The following is an 18,774-nucleotide window of genomic DNA, read 5'->3' as shown; positions in this document are numbered from 1 at the left end:
CATTTACCATTATGCAGCATATGAAAACATTAACACCAGTGAAGTAAATCATTTGAACTGACATATTACCCACAAATGTGAACAACTGATCATCAACTACTTCAGTTTGCCTTTATGAACAACATTGACTGTAATTACAGATAAACCAGGAGGATGAATGCAGTTTTCTAACTTCACTCTGCACCACAGACTGTTTATAAAAGGCTCTGCACACAACGACCAGCACACAAACAAAAAGTGACAGTATATTGTAGAACTGTTTGAGAAGGACTATCTAATGACAAGGAATAATTATGTTAGTAGCTCTGGAGCTTCAACACGGCACAAGAAAACAGCCCATTCCACACAGGCAGATACAGAGAGGGCACTGTAGCCTACCAGTAATACAACATCTCAAATCAAGGACTACTAATACAACCTTACAACAACATATAAAAAGAACAGAAACAGATAATAAGAAACATGATAATAGGAAAAAACAATCAAGTAAAAGCCATTCGGTTAGTAAATAAGTTTTGAGAGATGATCAAAAAGCAGTGAAGTGAAGTTTTAAGTGTGAGTTGCTCAGGTAAACTTGTCCATTCAATAACAGAACATCAAATAATAAGACACGCACAATAATAACACAGAGGAGGTGAACACAAAGAAAAACATTTAGTTTGATACAGTGCAAACCAACTCTGATGAAACAATGAATTCAACAATCCATGCGTGCTTGTTGTTCACCAGCGAAAGTGAAGTGATGGCGCCTCACCCACGTTTAGACGCAGGCGCGCTCCCGTGAATGGGGGCACAGTCTCCGTCGGGGATAACTAAACTTGACACGACACCGGCGGGTGGATGAAGGGGCGTTTTACGAGCAGCCCATGAAGGCAGCAGCAGTCAACGTGGTGAAACCCTGACACCCGATAGGTTAAACCGGGCTGGTCACCTGACCCACACTCTGAGTCACGTGACCCATATTCCATCCACGCCATTTTGCAATGTGGGACAGAGGGAGGCCACTTTTTTTTATTGCTAACGAATAAAATGTGAAGTAGTTTTATGCGCTGAGGACAAAGAGCGTCGCGTGTTTCTGTGTCAGTGAGTATACCTTCGTTAAAGGACGAGCACGCGCTCTTCCGTCAATCAGTAACCGGAAACAGTTTCCAGCTGTCCTTGTACAGTGAGGGACTGCTGCCACTGTGGGACACTCGTGTGTTTGAGCTAGCTGCTAAGCTAACAGGCTTGTCTCCTGCCTCCTAAGTTTGGTTTCGTTGGAGTCTCCACATTGGAGGGTCCACAGTGACTTCCGGGCAACTCCAGTATGTTAGCTAGCATTAGCCTGGTGGTCCCCGGCTGTGCCAGGAGCTCAGAGCTGAGCCTCATTTCCACTGGGGCTGGAATATTTTTAGACACTGACATAACAGGTGCTCATCTGAGGCTGGTCTGGGCACAGGGTGGCCGAGACTGGCCTCACCCCCCGGGCAGCCTGATCAATAATCTGTCAGCTGTTTCATACAAGCTTTTTCATTGGTATTCCACCCTGCGCTGTTTATCTGGCACATATACATTCTTAGCTGAAAGAAGAAGCCTGTGGTTTGTTATTGGAATCGGTTGCTCTTGCATCAGGGATAATACGATTGGGTCTGTTTCCTGATTTTGGCCAGTGATTCATGCATGTGTGTCCCGCTCTTTGTGATCTAGTCCCACACAAGCAGAAGTAGGAGAAAGAGGAAGGTGAACTGTGGTCAGGGAGTGATAAAAAGGAAAGTGGGGGATATGCGGTCAGACCAGTTCCCTGTAGCTGCGTTTGTAAACAGATGCACATGGAGCACGTGTGTTCAAGGCAGCAGTGAGGGGGCTTATCATCATCATGGAGTTAAGATATCACACTTATCGTGGTTATACTTGACTTTTCCTTTTTAACAGCCAATCCCCCCACTACACTAAATACTGTGCTGTGGTCCCATAGCACGCTTATTTACTGGTACAACGACACTGTGTTTAGATCAACACTTGTTGCTGAATCACATTATAGTTTGACAATAACTTTATTGTCAATATGCACAAATAGTTCATTGGTGAACACACACACTTAGTGTTTGAGTTGTAGTTCAGGGTTTTGCGGTTGGGAGCTGAAAGCTTTTTATTAATAGTAAATAGCAGGTAATAATTGAATTGGATAATCATAAATGTATATTTTTATCAAGCAAAAAATGTTGAACATCAATTAATTCAAGCATCTCAAATGCCAAAATTGGCTGCATATGTCTATTTATGTAAATTAAGTACTTTTGACATCTTTTACTCTTCCAGAATTTAAAAGAAACCAATGCAGTGTCTGCTCTAACAATGGCTGTTTGGAATGGGCTGTTTCCTTGGCTTATAATAATGCTGGTTGGAGCTCCTCACCTGTTTATTCAAAGTTAATTAATATTTAACATGTTGGGCTGAGCGATATGACTTTTAATAATAATCAATAATAATCTCTGTGAAGAACTTCTCCTCTGTCTGCAGGAGTGTGTGTGTGTGTGTGTGTGTGTGTTCTCGTCTCAGCTGCACTCAAAGTGATGATCACATTATTTAGTTATTAATCTATGGTGTTTCCTCCTCTATTCTCTGTCAGGTCATGGAGGAGATCAGCAGTGTAGCTGTTCTCAATACACACTCCTCCACTTCTTCCTCTTCCTCCGCTGATCCGTCAGCGGTGGAATCCCCTGCTCAAAGCCAAACCCGGCAGGCTGTCAAGGAAGAGCCCTCTCAGATTTTCCAACTCAAGCAAGCCCCCAATTCTCTGATCCGAGTCATTGAGAAGCTCAGCAAAATAGTGGAGAAGCGTCCCCAGCGTAGCTGCATCTCGGCGGCACAGAAAAGAGCGTTTCAACAGGCCTCTTCTGCACGAGGAGGAGGTGATGACGGGGCGAAGGGGAGCAGAGGAAGCTCTCCCATTAAGAAAATAAAGAGGAATGTCAAGTTGGTGAAAACAGATGGCAGCACAGCTGACCGGGCTCTTTCTCCACCTGTGTCAGGCGACAGTAACAATAACAACGTCACCTCCACTGTAACAGAGATATGTGACAACTCCAACAGCAGCAACCAAAAGTGGACAGTAACATGCTATCAGTGCAGCCTGTGTCCATTCCTCTCCCAAACACTGCCTCTGCTCAAAGAGCACCTGAAGCAGCACAATGAGCAGAACAGTGATGTCATCCTCATGTGTTCCGAGTGTCGCTTTACCTCCAGAGACCAGGGGCAGCTTGAGGCACATGTCAGGCTGCACTTCGACAATGGAGGAAACCTGAAGAGGGATTACCCTCCGTCTGATACTTACAGCGATGGGAAGGAAGACGTTTTAAGAAACCAGGATGGGGACTGGACTGGGAGCAGTGGCAGTACAGGAACCGAGGTCATCAAAAGTTCAGCGGACAGTTCCAAGGAGCTGCCACAGAAGAAGAAATGGTACAGCTATGAGGAGTATGGATTGTACCGCTGCCTAATCTGCAGCTACGTCTGCAGCCAGCAGCGAATGCTAAAGACCCATGCCTGGAAGCATGCTGGTCTCGTCGACTGCTCTTACCCTATCTTCGAGGAGGACATCGGGGCTCCTGCAATAAGAGAGTTCAAGGCTGCAGCTAACCCTGCCACGACCAGAGAGGAGATGGTAGTTTTTTCCCCAGCTCTTCAAGATAAAGGCCTGCAAAAGCTCCCCACTGGCTTCAAGCTCCAGCTCTGTGTGCCACTGGGTGTCGACAGTAAACAGGATCTCTTAAATCAACCTGTTTCTGATGTTGATGAAAGTCCAGACACGGCAGAGGAAGAGGAGGAACATGCGTACTCTATCAAAGACCTGACCTCCGAGGAGCCCCTGGTGGAAGTGCAGGTGATGACGTTGGCGGAGTCTGAGGTTGAGATAGATGGTCACCATGATAGTGGCTCTATTACGGACAGCTTACTGTCGTCAGCCCAGAAGATTATCAACAGCAGTCCCAACAGTGCCGGCCGGATCAACGTGATTGTAGAACGTCTTCCCTCGGCTGAGGATTCAGTCATGGCACCTAACCCACTTCTTCTTAGCCCAGATGTGGACAGGGACAAGAGCTTACAGGATGTGGAGGAGCCAGAGCGTGACCACATTGGAGCTGTGAAGGAGGAGGAGGTCCTTGGCTGGAGTGCAGACGCTGCAGACAGCCCGGCATCAAGTGCTGATATAAAATCCTCCGTTACCATAAGTAGCAACTCTCCACGGGATGAAAACGTTCCCCCAGCTAGTCGTAAGAGGACACATTCTGAGTCCCTCCGCCTGCACTCCCTGGCTGCTGAGGCCCTGGTAGCGATGCCTATGAGGACCCCTGAGCTCTGCACCTCCATCCTCAAAGCACAAGACGTGGGAACAACGGCAGCTCTATTGGACTTGGGCCTTCACAGGGAGGACAGTGAGGAAGAAGAGTTGGGGCCCCTGGGACTCAGGGAGGGAGACGAGGAGGGGCCTACAACTAAAGCTGGCATTAGCCTGTCGCTGCTCACTGTCATTGAGAGACTCAGAGAGCGCTCGGACCAGAATGCCTCTGATGAAGATATCCTAAAAGAGCTTCAGGACAACGCACAGTTCCAAAACGGGGCCGTGGCCGGTGTGGTCACAGGCAGCGGGGCTGGGAGTTACACGTGTGCCATTCCAAGAATGGATGGGTTGGTGGCTTCTCCTGATGGTGGTCTGGTGGACTACCTCCCCGGCAGTGAAAGGCCATACAGATGCCGCCTGTGTCGCTACAGTAGTAGCAACAAGGGCTACATCAAACACCACCTGCGGGTTCACAGGCAGAGGCAGCCGTATCAGTGTCCCATCTGTGATCACATCGCCTCAGACAGCTTGGACCTGGAGAGCCATATGATCCACCACTGCAAGACCAGGATGTACCGGTGCAAGCAGTGCCCAGATGCCTTCCACTATAAGGTGAGGAGATGTCAACTTCCACATGCAGCATTAAAATCCTGTTATATGTGATCCAGCATAAGTAACAAACTATATTATTATGAATTTGAAGTTGCTGGTGTTAAAGTCTGAGCCGTCCTCACAGGTTTTTCTTCATGGCAGAATGGTCCAGGTTAAAGTGCAGGTCACACACAGAGCTACAGACTGTATACACCATCAGTATTTCCTAGTTAATGTAACACTGACCGTTCACCTCTGTTTCAACTGTGCCACGTGTGTAACAGTCAACTCCTCACCAGCAACAACTGTGATTTTTGTCCTGATTCCTAATGCAACTAAAACCTTATTCAAAGAAGTTGAAATGTTCCCATGAAGAGTAAAGATTTATGTAGTTAAATTAGGAAATATTGTGATATACACAGTACAGTACACAGTAATATGACTATAAACATCTGAACTGTTGAATACTGTGGTTTTTATTGTTTCTCTGTTCATATTTGTAGTTGTATTTAAATTATTGTGAGACATGTTGCAAATCAATAGGCCCTCCAGTTCTCTGAAAATCGGGTCTTTACCATGTCGAACGCTGCTCAGTCAGCCTGAGATCAGATGAGTGACTTGGCCAGTTGATGATTTGCATGGTAGCTGAAAGCTCTTTGCTTGTCATTTTCGTATGTTGAGGATAATTTTCCTGCTGAATGATGAAATGTTGTTTAATGAGTTGTAGGCGTTTTGCTGAATCTGAGCACAGAATGCTCCTAGGTATTTCTGCTTCTATCAGCAGTTAAACCATCAATAAATGCCACTGGTTGGGTTCCATTGGCAGTTTATACATTCCCAAGCCATAGCAGAACCAACACCATGTTGACTGATTAGGTTGTTGGCTCTGGGTCATGAGCTGTTCTTTTCTTCTCTTTCCATAATTTGGATAGAGTTGATTATTGTTATGTAGGTCCACAGAACTTTGTTCCACAGGTCTACCTTTGTAAACTGCAGCCTGTTTTTTCTATATCTGAGGTTTACCAAGTGTTTGCATCTAGTGGTGAATCTTCTGCGGCTGTGGTCATGATGTTGACAAGGAAACATGTAAAACATGTACATCCTGAAGAGCAGGTTGTATTTACTATGCAGATAATTTTCTGCTCATCTACAAGACTTTTCCTTGGTCTACCAGGTTATTTTGCAGTATCTGTGTTTTTTGTACACAACTTTTTTTTTTGAGTGAACACAAGTTTAGATTATGCAAACACAACTGAGGATTTTGGAAAGAATCTACCTTTTTCTTTTTGGTCATTCACTTACTCGTTTTGACTGACAACTTCAACTCATCTGAGTTTAGACTCATTTGTGAGCTCTCTTATGTATAAACTTACACTGCCCAAAACACTTTCAGTATCTCAGATTGAAATACAGGGCCTAGTTTTCTTTATAGAGCACAGTCAGAGTCTGAGGAAAAAAAATATGTAACCCACAAATCACCTGTTTTAGAGCTGTAAAAATGTTTAATTGTTGTTTAATGTGCTGTCGATGAAAGCATAATCAGGTCAAGAAATTAAAATTGTATATTTTAAAATAATTAGAAGGGGGAAGAGTTTTTGATTGGGTGAGGAAAAAGATCAGTGTGTTTTGCGGAATAGTTTGAAGACAATATTTTCTTTCCCTCAGATATTTTCTTAGAATATATGTATACACAGTCTTTGATTTATACAGAGTCTTTGTATTTGTGATTGTGGTAAGATTGTAATATGCAGACATTGGCTTGTACAGAGACCCAGAAATCCAGTTGGAGCCTGGTGCCGCTCGGCATGAAAGGTTGTCTTAGTTTGATGATGCGAACGAGGAGAAAACCATTGATTCCACTGTTGTCATGGGATTCGAGTAACGATCTGCTGCAGAGGTTATTAAATTCAACATATCATTCAGCAGATTTGGGAGTTAAGCTGAAAGAGTTTCTAATTGTGGAGGCTGGAAGCTGGCCCACTGCTGTATTCACTCCACAGGTGGCATTAGTGAGTTAGACGGCCTCTTAAACCTGCATGCTGCTGCTTTAAATGTCAACTGCGTATATTATCCCTCCTATGTGTAGAAACTTTACTCTCTTTGTGTTTTCTTTCCACAGAGTCAGTTAAGAAACCATGAAAGAGAGCACCACAGCTTCAGTAGCGACATGGCAGCCTTCACAGCCGTCACTGAAGCTGCAGCCGCAGTGGAGGAAGCTGAGCGAGAAGCAGACCACGGTAAGACTGTTACAGGATATTCAAATGAACGACTGACACTCTCCAGTTTCAGTGTCAATTATTTCTCTGTTGTCATGTGATTTGTTTTTGTCAGTTTTGTTTTCAGAAAGTTGTTGATCTGTTTCCTGTTTCCTGTTTGATAGATTGTGCAAAGCAGAAGATGTACAAATGTGATGTGTGCGACTACACCAGCTCCACATATGTCGGGGTGAGAAACCACAGACGGATTCATAACTCTGACAAGCCTTATCGGTGAGTTGTTAAGAAAACTTGCACACATGCACCTCTATAACCTAAATGCAAGTTATCATACCAGTCACTGCCGAAACCAGACTGTCTTTGTTTCCATAGGACTGGAGTAAAGTCCTAAATAACGATGATCATTAAAGTAAAGGCCTAAAAATAATTACTTAGCTAGTAGCTAGTAGCCATGAGTTACTTGTGTATGGTTTTGTTTTATTTGCATTTTGAATGACACATATCTGAATGAAGGAGTACACATGATTGATGTTGCTGAAAACATCAAATAAACATTCCTTTTTCTTGCGAAGGTACAGATGCTAGAACAGCATCAGTGTTTGAAAACGTTTTGCCATCCAGATGATGAGTCCTTTAATGTTTTGCCAAATCCCACCTGACATTGGTCGTCTAAAATATGTGGTAAAATGGTTATTGGTACCACCTAAAATAGATATAATATTTTTAAGAGAACAATACCATTCCTGTGTTTCTGTTGTATCCTGTGTAGTAGTGTCAGTGGTCAGTGAATAGGTTTAGTTTTACTTCCTTTCTCAGGCAGTGTGGGTAAACCCAATACCACAATTTCCAGACAATGAGTCTTGCTATTTGTTTATGTGCTAGTTCCCCATCCAGCCCTCTCTATGTAAAGATGTTGCAGCACAAGGATCCATTAGATGGCAGTACATACTCAGTAATGCTTAGAGCAGCACTGTGATGTCACTGTGTAGGCACAGTCTCACACTGAGTGCTCGTGGTGTCTGACTTCCACGCTCTGTATTAGCACTTGGCCTTTGTGTTAACACGTAGCTGCTGTGAGGTGAGAACACATATGACTGTTTAGTAGAGCTTCCTTAACTGTTTGCTGGCAAAACAAACACACAAACAGACATTCTTGTACTTATAGCTTAGTTAGAACATAATGCATTCCCTAGCCCCTACCCTAACCTAACACAGAATGCCTAACCGTAACCTTAAACAAAATTCTGACCCTAAAACCAAATCTTAACTAGGGATGCACCGATCCGATATTTGTATCGGTATCGGTACCGATATTGAAGACATTTCTAGATCGGGTATCGGTGACAATGGGCCGATCCATATCGGCTGATCTATTCAGTGTAATTCTATGCTGTGCGCTGTGAGTGACGTCATACGCAAGCAACACGCCGTGCGGAGCCGACAGTGCCCGGCGCCTCTCCCCCCGGTTCCCGGTGCGAGCCGAGCCGCCTCCACCGGGGCTGCGGTGCTCCCCGGAGCCGGGCTGCCGGACCCGGAACTTTGCCCACTCCGCACGCCGCTGCTAGCTTCCCCCGGGCGGCTGTGAACCCCGGTCCGGGTCCGGCTCCCGGTCCGACTCCCGGTCCGGGTTCCGGTCCGGCTCCCGCTCACGGTCCGGCTCACGGTCCCTCCGCCGGCCCGGTGCCGGACGGGTCCCGGTCCGGATCTCCCGCCCTGCTCAGTTTGAACGGAACCGGCGGAGCTGCAAAGTTGGTGAACTCGCCCGCGGGTGACTTAGAACTGGTGCGGACCAGGAGAATCCGACTGTTTTATTAGTATCGGTATCGGATCGGTATCGGCCGATACTAAACCTCAGATATCGGTATCGGTATCGGAGGTGAAAAAAGCGGATCGGTGCATCCCTAATCTTAACCCTCAACAACCTTTTGAAAAAGTGAGGACCGGCCAAAATGTCCTCACTTTCCAAAAATGTCCTCACAAATATTTAAGTGCAGGCTCACAAATATTTAAGTGCAGGCTCACAAACACACACACACACACACACATAACAGGACCTCTGTTGTTTCCGTGCGTGACTTCACAGAGACAGAATTAACAAAATACTCACAGACAGTTGTTTTTTGACTCCTGTACTGTATGAGTATATTTACATAGTTCAAGTTGTTAGACCACAATGCAGCCTTAACATGCCCATGTCATGCTATTGCCATCTCCCATTTTGAAAAAAGTAAATGTCCTGAAGGTTTGTTATGAATTAGTGTCCTTCAGCCAAGGACTGTTAATTAAGCCACCACATACGACAGCATTGTTATAAACAGTCAGTTTTTCTCTTCTTCTTTTACAAATTGTCCACAAGTTTGGACTTACATCCAATCATTTTTTAGTTGAATAGCAAGTTGCAACAAACTGTTCAGTGAAAGTGGACTGACCATCCATAAAAATCGAACTATATAAGATGCTAAAAGATAAAATAATTCATGTTTTATATTTGCTAAATAAATGTGTAATCAGTAGTTAGTTGAAATAGAATAAATGTAAAAAAAATTACACTCTTTTGGTGGAAGTTTGTCTTCTTTTAGTTTTTCATAAAGTTGTCTTGTCCTCGGTTGGTCAGATCTGTGTTTTTAATATTCCAGCCCCGCTGAACCTCAGTTTATAAAGTTCAGTTTTTTTGTTTTGTGTTATTTTTTTATTTTAATGCAGTGCAAATGTCTCAGAGTTGACTCCAGCCTTTGTTTGCAGGCCTTGTATTTGCCTCTAAGCAACTAAAAAGCCAGTTTCATCTTCCAACCATAACATCCGAAGTTCAGCAAAGAAGAAAACGTTATGATTTATCTTTTTATTTTTTCCTAAAGTAGCAATTTCCTCCCTGTTTTGTTGTATATCCCCTATCTCCCTCCAGGCTACAAGTGTAAAGAAGCAACACGATGACCCCAGAAGGCAGCTTGTTAAAGTAGCTGCTCTGTGTCGATGCTCTCATCTCCAGATTCTCCCTTTTGTCCATCTGCTAGGTGCTGTAGCTGTGACTTTGCCACCACCAACATGAACAGTTTAAAGAGCCACATGAGGAGGCACCCCCAGGAGCACCAAGCTGTGCAGCTTCTGGAGCAGTACAGGTGAGAAACACGGAGCATGCATTCAATTCAGAGAGAGAAAGACAATTTACATCTGGCATTTATATGTTTTTAAAGGTCAGATTGAAATCAGATTTCACTGCCTAAAGGTAAATACACCCACGACAATTTGTGATTCATATGATCACCAGCGGAGGTCAGTAACGCATCGTGTTATCTTTTTTGAGATGCAGAATCTGCTTATAAAGATTATAGGAGGAAGTCACACGAGCTGGACAGAGCGAGCAGATCTCAGTATGAACTCTGGAAACATGTAATAATGCCAGTTGTAAATTTAGTCAAGGAAAATCAGCTGGATTTTTAGACTCATTTTAATGTTTGGTGTAAATGGAGTCAGACAGATGATGATAATTATAAGAATGACCACAGACAGTACCTGCAAAGTTAGAATTAATAGCTGCGGGGGTTATCTGAGGCCATGTGGGCTTGAGTGTGTGTGTGAGACCACACTTGTGGGCTCTCATGGTGCCAACGCACTGGAGACTTGACAAATGGGCTTCTGATTACAAGGTTAGTGGTTGGTGGGAGTTTAAATGCAGTCCCTCTTTAAATATTTTATATCCTCCAGTCTGTGCATGGCACTGATTGCTGATTTCCACTTGACTGAATACTTGTGCTGCGTTGTACAGTCATCAGGAACCACAGTGCTGGACTGTACATGTCCATATAGAACAAAATACACACAATTATATTCTTTTTCCATTAAAGGGGCACTTAAATTATTTTGTAATGCACTTTTATGAAATCAGAGGACAAATGGCTTGCTCTTTATTTATCACTGTGGTGGAAGTTAGGGCTGGGCGATATGGGAAAAAATGTTATCACGATATGTTTTTCCATATTGATCGATCTCGATTCTTAACACGATATGTAGTTTTTGATCAGTTTCCTGAAGCCGTCCCTCTCCACTGTGCTCAGGGGCATCATATCTGTAGCTAAGCAATAAGTAATAGCGCTCGTTATATTTTTTCCCCGCTTCGATTGTTTTCATATGGGGCAATGGCTGCAAAACACGACTGGATGGACTGTTGTTTTGCTAACATAGCATCGCTAACGTTAGCGATGCTAACGGGAGACGTAGTGGTCTTGCCTGTCTCTTTGTTTGGTGTCGTGCAAACTTGAGCCCGCAGAGTCCAACTCTCTGTGTAATCACTGGGATGGTGCCGCCTCAGGTGATTGAAAAGGTTTGTGGTGTTTCCCGTCCTGGCTGGTACCGACCGCGGCATATTTTGCAGACCGGCTTCGTCTGCTCCTCGTCCTTTTAGCCGTATCCAAACCACGTCCACACAACTGACGTCGCGTTACGCTTTTTTTCGAAAATGTCTTCGGTTCCGGGTGATGTAGTGATGTCGCTCTCACATTCGGAATTATTTTCGCTGTCCCCGACTTCAGTTTCACTCATTTTTTCAACTTCGTTCTGTCTTGTTCTCTCTCTCGCAACTGCAGCAGCTCTCACGATGGGAAGGGGGCGTGTCGTGTCCTAACTGCAGACGGCAGCCGGCAGACTCCGACACTGTTGTTGCGCTTACTTTTGCCACGTGAGATCGAATACATGTCACGAGGAGATAATCGAAATCGATCAAAATTTTATCGCGATCCCGAATCGGGATCGAAAAATCGCCCAGCCCTAGTGGAAGTTGTTCCCAACAGCAGCAGAGACATGTTAAATATAAAAGTAATACAAGAAATGGAAATAAAAAAAATATTAAAACCTAATAAAATTAGCAAGATATGTGTGTGCAATGATATTAAATGGGAAAAAACAGTGCAAATATCCAAAAGAAAAGTGGAGTAACTAGGAGGATATATCCTGACTTTTAGGTGACTTTCACTCCTGTAGTACAGTTGATTTGGTCCCGACCAAGAGAAAAAGTGATATGTTTTTGTTCAAGTCTGTGGACGTGCAGAGAATCATATTGATGTGACTGACACTAAGTCAGGCTGCACTTTACTCGCACTAATGTTTTTATGCATCTTGTGTGGTGTCCCAGAGAAAGGACTAATGAGCATCATTAGCCCACACTGCAGTTGGCCTCATATGTCATGAACAATGCTGACGAGGTAGCAGCTGCATGAAGAAGAGGTGTTTTGTGGCGGGATATTAAGGGATGGGGAAATAACTGCTGTGTGGAGGCCATGTTTCACTCACTTTTAAATACTTAAGTACCCAGAATATTAGGTAAGCCTATCGCTCTGCAGGTGTAATGCCTTTGTCACGCATCAGGGAAAATGCTTGCAGTCACATGCATTACTATGCTGACAAATGATCATGTTAAATAGAAATGCTGTGTACAGATTGCGTCGATGAGAGTTTATGATCAGCACATGGATTAAGGGTCATTCAGTTCGACCCCTGCCTTCCAGGCCTTGGCCAAGATACTGCACTTGAAGTTACCCTGATAGCTGCGTGTGAATCTAGGAATTTAACCTGTAGTGTAAAAAGCCTTGAGTGGTCATGAAGACTATGATCAATTAAGTAAATTGGAAACTCAATTTACCATTTACTAGGAGTTTATCTTTATAATTCATGCTAAACTCTCATATCAACTATCATCCTCCACCCGACCCTTCACCCATGACAAACACACATGCCTACATACACAGTCACTCACATCCCATGGGTTAAATTCTCCCATTTCTCCCGGTATTTGAGATGTGTTCTTGGAAAAGTTCCCGTGAATTGTTGCAGCACCTGTTCTCCTGCGGCTGTGTGTTTCATCAGTTACGTGTCCGGCCACTGAGAACATACATACCACTGGCTATTTCTGTCTTTATGTCAACCATTTCAATCTTCTAGCTAGTTCACTGTCGGTACATTTATTTGAGCGGAAGTGAATGGGTCAAATGTGATGTCACAGACTTTGACAATAAAACAAATCCTTAGCTTCATATAATTAGATTTTGATGTAAAACATATTTAACAATCATTTCAATTTCTGATTTATCCATAGAAAAAGTATTTGAATTCTGACCTGCTGCCTGCGTTTATGTGTCATACCCTTGAATTATTATAAATATATGCATTTTTACACAAAATGTAAACACAGTTGCAGTTACCTAACGTGTAACCCGCAACAGGTTGTTTTGAATTTCCAGGCATTCACTGGTGCTGCTGTGAGTCACATCATATCATATCAAAACAAAAACATAGTAAACTTACTGGACTGTTCCGGTCCTAATAACTTCTGACAGTGTTTATTGTGGGCACGGAAAAAGGTGACTTGGCCAAAAGTGTGTCTGCCCTGACCCTGAGGCAGCGGCGGGAACAATTCTGCAGCGAACATAGCTACACAATGAAAGTAGCAAAAACCCTGTATCAACACCGGCTGAATGAGGACTTGCATTTCATTTCATGTTACCTTTTTTAAAACTTATTTATTTGTATTATTTGTTACTACAGGCATGGGGATAGTTGATTAAAGAATGAATGCAGAGATGACTTATATTTGTTTTAATTTTGACACATGACTTCTAGGGATGCACCGATCCGATATTTGTATCGGTATCGGTACCGATATTGAAGAAATTTCTAGATCGGGTATCGGTGACAATGGGCCGATCCATATCGGCTGATCTATTCTGTGTAATTCTATGCTGTGCGCTGTGAGTGACGTCATACGCAAGCAACACGCCGTGCGGAGCCGACAGTGCCCGGAGCCTCTCCCCCCGGTTCCCGGTGCGAGCCGAGCCGCCTCCACCGGGGCCGCGGTGCTCCCCGGAGCCGGGCTGCCGGCTGCTGGTGCTGCTGCCCCGGTTACGGGACCCGGAGCGGGACCCGGACCGGGACCCGGAACTTTGCCCACTCCGCACGCCGCTAGCTTCCCCCGGGCGTGTGTGAACCCCGGTCCCGGTCCGGGTCCCGCTCCGGGTCCCGCTCCCGATCCAGCTCCCGGTCCGTCTCCCGGTCCCTCCGCCGGCCCGGTGCCGGACGGGTCCCGGTCCGGATCTCCCGCCCTGCTCAGTTTGAACGGAACCAGCGGAGCTGCAAAGTTGGTGAACTCGCCCGCGGGTGACTTAGAACTGGTGCGGACCAGGGGAATCCGACTGTTTAATTAGTATCGGTATCGGATCGGTATCGGCCGATACTAAACCTCAGATATCGGTATCGGAGGTGAAAAAAGCGGATCGGTGCATCCCTAATGACTTCACCAGTGGGCTGTAAATCCTATTTCTGTCCTCCACACTTAATCTCTCAAGATGAATTTCCCCTGTGGAGTTTTGCGTCAGAATTGTACCTCTTGATGGAAAGTAGTAGAAGGATTAGCAGAACCTCAGGACGCAAATTAAATCAACTTGGACTTGATCCGCTCTCACTTCGTTGCTCATCGTTCCTCGTTTTTATTCCTTATTTATTTTCTCCCTCTTCCAGGTGCTCTCTGTGTGGCTATGTGTGCAGTCACCCTCCGTCACTCAAGTCGCATATGTGGAAGCACGCCGGAGACCAGAACTACAACTACGAGCAAGTCAACCAAGCCATTAATGAGGCCATCTCCCAGAGCAGCCGGTAAACACTCTTATTCAGTTACACAGTTACTTTGAGTTTCTTTCAAGTTTTCACTTCTATATTTGCACATGTCTACTAAATCTAGATCCTGGAAATCAAAAAACCTCCTTACTTCAAGCTGTGTGTTTATAAAGAGTAAAAGCTGCAACTCAGTTATGTCATCTTGCTGCCTCTGTTCTCTTCCTCTTGATGATACCTTCCTTCATTTCCCTAAGAACTCCTCAGAAGTTGTCTGCAGTTCCGGAATCAGTGGCGGACCACCCTGCGGTGGCCCATCCCTCAAAGGACAGAGTAAAGGCCCCGGTGGAGCAGATAACACCCACACTGACAACAGCAGCAGTTGATCCAGCCGCAGACAGCTCGACTGGCCTCCACACACCCACCACAGACCCCTCACAGTGGTCAGCTGAATCCCCAAGTCCCCCGGACAGTGACCCTGCACAGATCCCCTCTCAGTCCCAGAGCCAGCCTGTCGGCCAGACCCCCGTCCCGGGCCCCAGCATGGAGTACTGTGTGCTCTTATTCTGTTGCTGCATCTGTGGCTACGAGTCCACCAGTAAAGAGCGGCTGATGGAGCACATGAAGGAGCACGAGGGAGACATCATCAGCATCATCCTCAACAAGGAGCAGCAGCAGCAGCAGCAACAGCAAGCTGAAGTACAACCAAGCCTCCAGACAGCAGAGTGAGACCTGTCCTTCTCTACTTTTCTCTATATCAACACTGACCCTGCGCTCTTACAAGTATCTGCCTCACACAGAACAGTTTCATTATATTTCTTTACCTCAAGGTGGCTGTGGGTTGTAGGTTTAACCATTTCACGTCTACCACACCCACGTAGTTTACTGCCATTTCTCAGCATGTAGGTTGGTGACAAAGGCTACATCCATGTTACTCCATTTTCATTATTAACCTGGTGTCCACACTACTCCAGAGTTTCAGAGCAGCTATAACAGAGATGTTTGGAGAAGTGTTTGCGTCTGGACAGGCAGAAATAGAGATGTTTCGAAACCTGAAGAAAACAATATGGAAACTTATTTCAGTTTTGTTTTTTTTCAAACTAAAACATAGTAGTATGGATGTAGCCAATGGGCTGAAGTAACTTTGGTCCAATACACACACCTTGAACAGGTGTGGGGAAATATGATGGAAAGGTTTTCTGTGTGGCATATCCTTTAAAAGGAATGTTAAATAAAACATAGAACAACGCTTATAAGCCGTTAATATTTGTATCAAATAATTTGACATGAGAGACACAATATGTGTCTTTAGGGAAGCAACGTTGATTTCAAGGGACAAACCCCAGCTTTAGCCCAAGTTTTTCACTATACAGGGACAAGTTCATACCTCACAAAACCACACAATCCCTCAGCAGGAATGGAGAAAAGCAAAGATGACATATTTTCCAGTCTAATTCATATATCGACTACAAGGCAGCTCTTTTATTGCTACTGTAATATTTAATGTATTTAATTAGAAAGCAGTCGCTCTAGACTTTTTATAGGAGGTACATGTGCAAACTCACAAATGCCTAAGGGCACACATCACAGCTTGAATATGATATAATATCAGGTTTTTATGCACGTTAGTTTCTGTTCTGCCCATTTCAAGAGGCAAATGTTTCTTATTTGTTATTTGCATTATACATATTTTTGTATGAGTGACTGTAATTTTACTGTGGGATTGTTTGTAAAGTAGCGTCTTTAGAGGAGAATGTAATTGCTCTCAGTGGTGATGTCGAGGATGATCTAGTGCAAAGTAGAAACAGGTGGAGGATGAGCAAAGTCTTCTGGCCACAGATGTTTGGTTTTGATTAAAAGGAATGATTTAAAAGGGAAGTTAGCACAGGTGGGTGTTTGGTGCCTAGATATTTGAGAGCAAGAATATGTGGTATTGAATCAGACCCACCTGTTTTCACTTACGATTGCGGTGCTATGCACAATATTACGTTTAGTCAAGGTCTTTTTCATAGCCCATCACATTTATGGTGTATATAACATTTGTATTATAATTTTTTTGTAAGTGTTTTTAAAATATAAGCTTTTACACATACAACTTTTTAGTGGCCAAAGTACACAAGAATACGTGGATGTGAAAGTCCCATGCGACTGAATACATTATCTGTGATATAACGACTCTCCGCTCAGAAAAGTGTCATGATGATAAAACCTCGACCAATGTAGGCTTCATGTTTTCTATGATGATCTGAATGTCTTCAAACAGAAAACAAGGCAAAAAATGGCTTCTCTATGAAGGGATACAAATTTAACTGACCACCCAGAAGCATATGACAAATCTTATTCTGATATTAGGAAAATTGTCTTAATTTTATAAGGAAAAGGTAATATGAGAAAAATTTAAATTTGGGAAATAAGCAGCAAAAAAAACCATCAACCCTAGCTTACCAAATCTCCAGCTCCTCTGGATCCAAAATCTTGAACAAATCTCATTGTTTGTTGAGAAACGACAAACAATGAGATGTTGTATGAAATCCTTTTGAGTACATATAATTTTAACAGTCAACCATTACTAAACATTTCCTCCTCCACAAAAAAGGCATGTCCTCATAATAGACATTTTTTTTCACAGTCTCTTTTTCTTCCAAGTCCTGATTCTTAGGACAATATGGTGCTGATGAGCCAAAATATGAAGTATGCTGTAATTTAACAAACCTAAATTAAAGTATAACTTAACAATGTGCTCCACATTCCTCATTTTAACACAGGCGACAGGCATCAGCCTGATATTCTCCCTTGAAAATGACATGCAACTTAAAATAATGACTTTACTTTTCTTGTACATTTAAGACTGTATTCTTGTAATATTCAGCTTAAATCTAGTAAAAAACTCTATTCTCATAATATTATCACCTTATTCCCCGATTATTTTTTTTCACCTTAAGTGACCCTAATGCTTATCGTAGAAACGCGTTCCCCAAAATATGTCTCGCACTTTAATGTAGATTCATGTCCAACTACCTGTGCCATGCACCCAGGATGTAAAGTTAAAAAGAGATGTTTTCATGTTGATAACCAAGTAGCCTTACAAAAGAATAATTCTGTTGGCCAAAAACGCACCAGGGTCAATTCAAAGTTGAAGCTTAGATTTTAAACCAAGCAGTCAGTTCTCCCTCCCATCTAATGTGTCATCCAGTTCTGCCCTGCACAGCGCACCATGTCACATTAGAGGACCGGTGTGTAGGATTTAGGGGGATTATGTTTTCAAAAGGGAATAATCTCCTGTAACTAAGATTTGATGTGTTTACTTAAGCTTCGAATGAGCTTTTATTTCCACACTCCGAGTGGATCCTCTTCCACCGAGGTTTCAACACGAGCCCAGAATGGACAAACCATAGAAGGGGAGGGGTACTCAGTCTGCTACCTCACCTCTACTGCTAAACCCTACGCACTGGTCCTGTAATTCATCAGTATGCCACCCCCTCCTTCAATCCACACAGACAGAGGCTGTGGAAATTAAGATAAAATGGAATATACATAATTCATGCCCATCCCCCAATCCACCCCACTTCGCCTTACATAACGCAAAAGTGTGTGTGTGTGGGTAGACGTGCGTGTACATGTGTGTGTGTGAAGCGTAGAGGGTGAAACTAAATTAAATCTGTATCTCAAAGCCCTTATACCTGGCCTGGACGTCTCATTATCATACCGGATAATTATTGTCTGGCTTTTAATTTGTCTGAATCAAAGGAGACAGTGACATGTCTGTATGAAGAAAAAAAATTAAATCTAAGTGAGGCTTCAGTGTCCCTCCTGTCTGATTAACTTGACATTCATTTTAATGAGCAGTGAACATTAAAGACGAGTCCGACCGCAGCCACACACAGACAGGCCCCGCCCACCGCTCTCCTCTCTGTTGTGAGGATGCTGCCATGAATCTGATCGCTCCTGATAATTCACCTCCAAAATTTGTGGAAAAAAATGACGTGGCTTTTATCCTTGTTCACCTGGAACTTTATATTTATATTTTTGGCACAAAAGTAGTGCTGCCAC

General features: G+C 43.8%; 1 protein-coding gene across 2 annotated transcripts; it reads left to right on the top strand.

Annotated features, from left to right (window-relative positions):
* The first annotated feature begins 1,029 nt into the window (after positions 1-1,029).
* znf507 (zinc finger protein 507) lies at positions 1,030-18,774 on the top strand. 2 transcript variants are annotated; one of them, XM_061068570.1, is made up of 7 exons: positions 1,030-1,083; positions 2,609-4,933; positions 7,032-7,149; positions 7,293-7,401; positions 10,140-10,244; positions 14,632-14,766; positions 14,982-18,774. In XM_061068570.1, the coding sequence occupies exons 2-7, from the start codon at positions 2,612-2,614 to the stop codon at positions 15,451-15,453; spliced, it is 3,261 nt and encodes a 1,086-aa protein (XP_060924553.1). In that variant the 5' UTR covers positions 1,030-1,083; positions 2,609-2,611; the 3' UTR covers positions 15,454-18,774. The 2 variants fall into 2 exon arrangements, with proteins under 2 accessions (XP_060924553.1, XP_060924554.1); XM_061068571.1 differs by having other exon boundaries at positions 1,065-1,079.

This window comes from Limanda limanda, chromosome 3, assembly GCF_963576545.1.
Source record: "Limanda limanda chromosome 3, fLimLim1.1, whole genome shotgun sequence".
Lineage (NCBI taxonomy): Eukaryota > Metazoa > Chordata > Actinopteri > Pleuronectiformes > Pleuronectidae > Limanda > Limanda limanda.
This window is presented reverse-complemented; position numbering and strand designations above follow the sequence as displayed.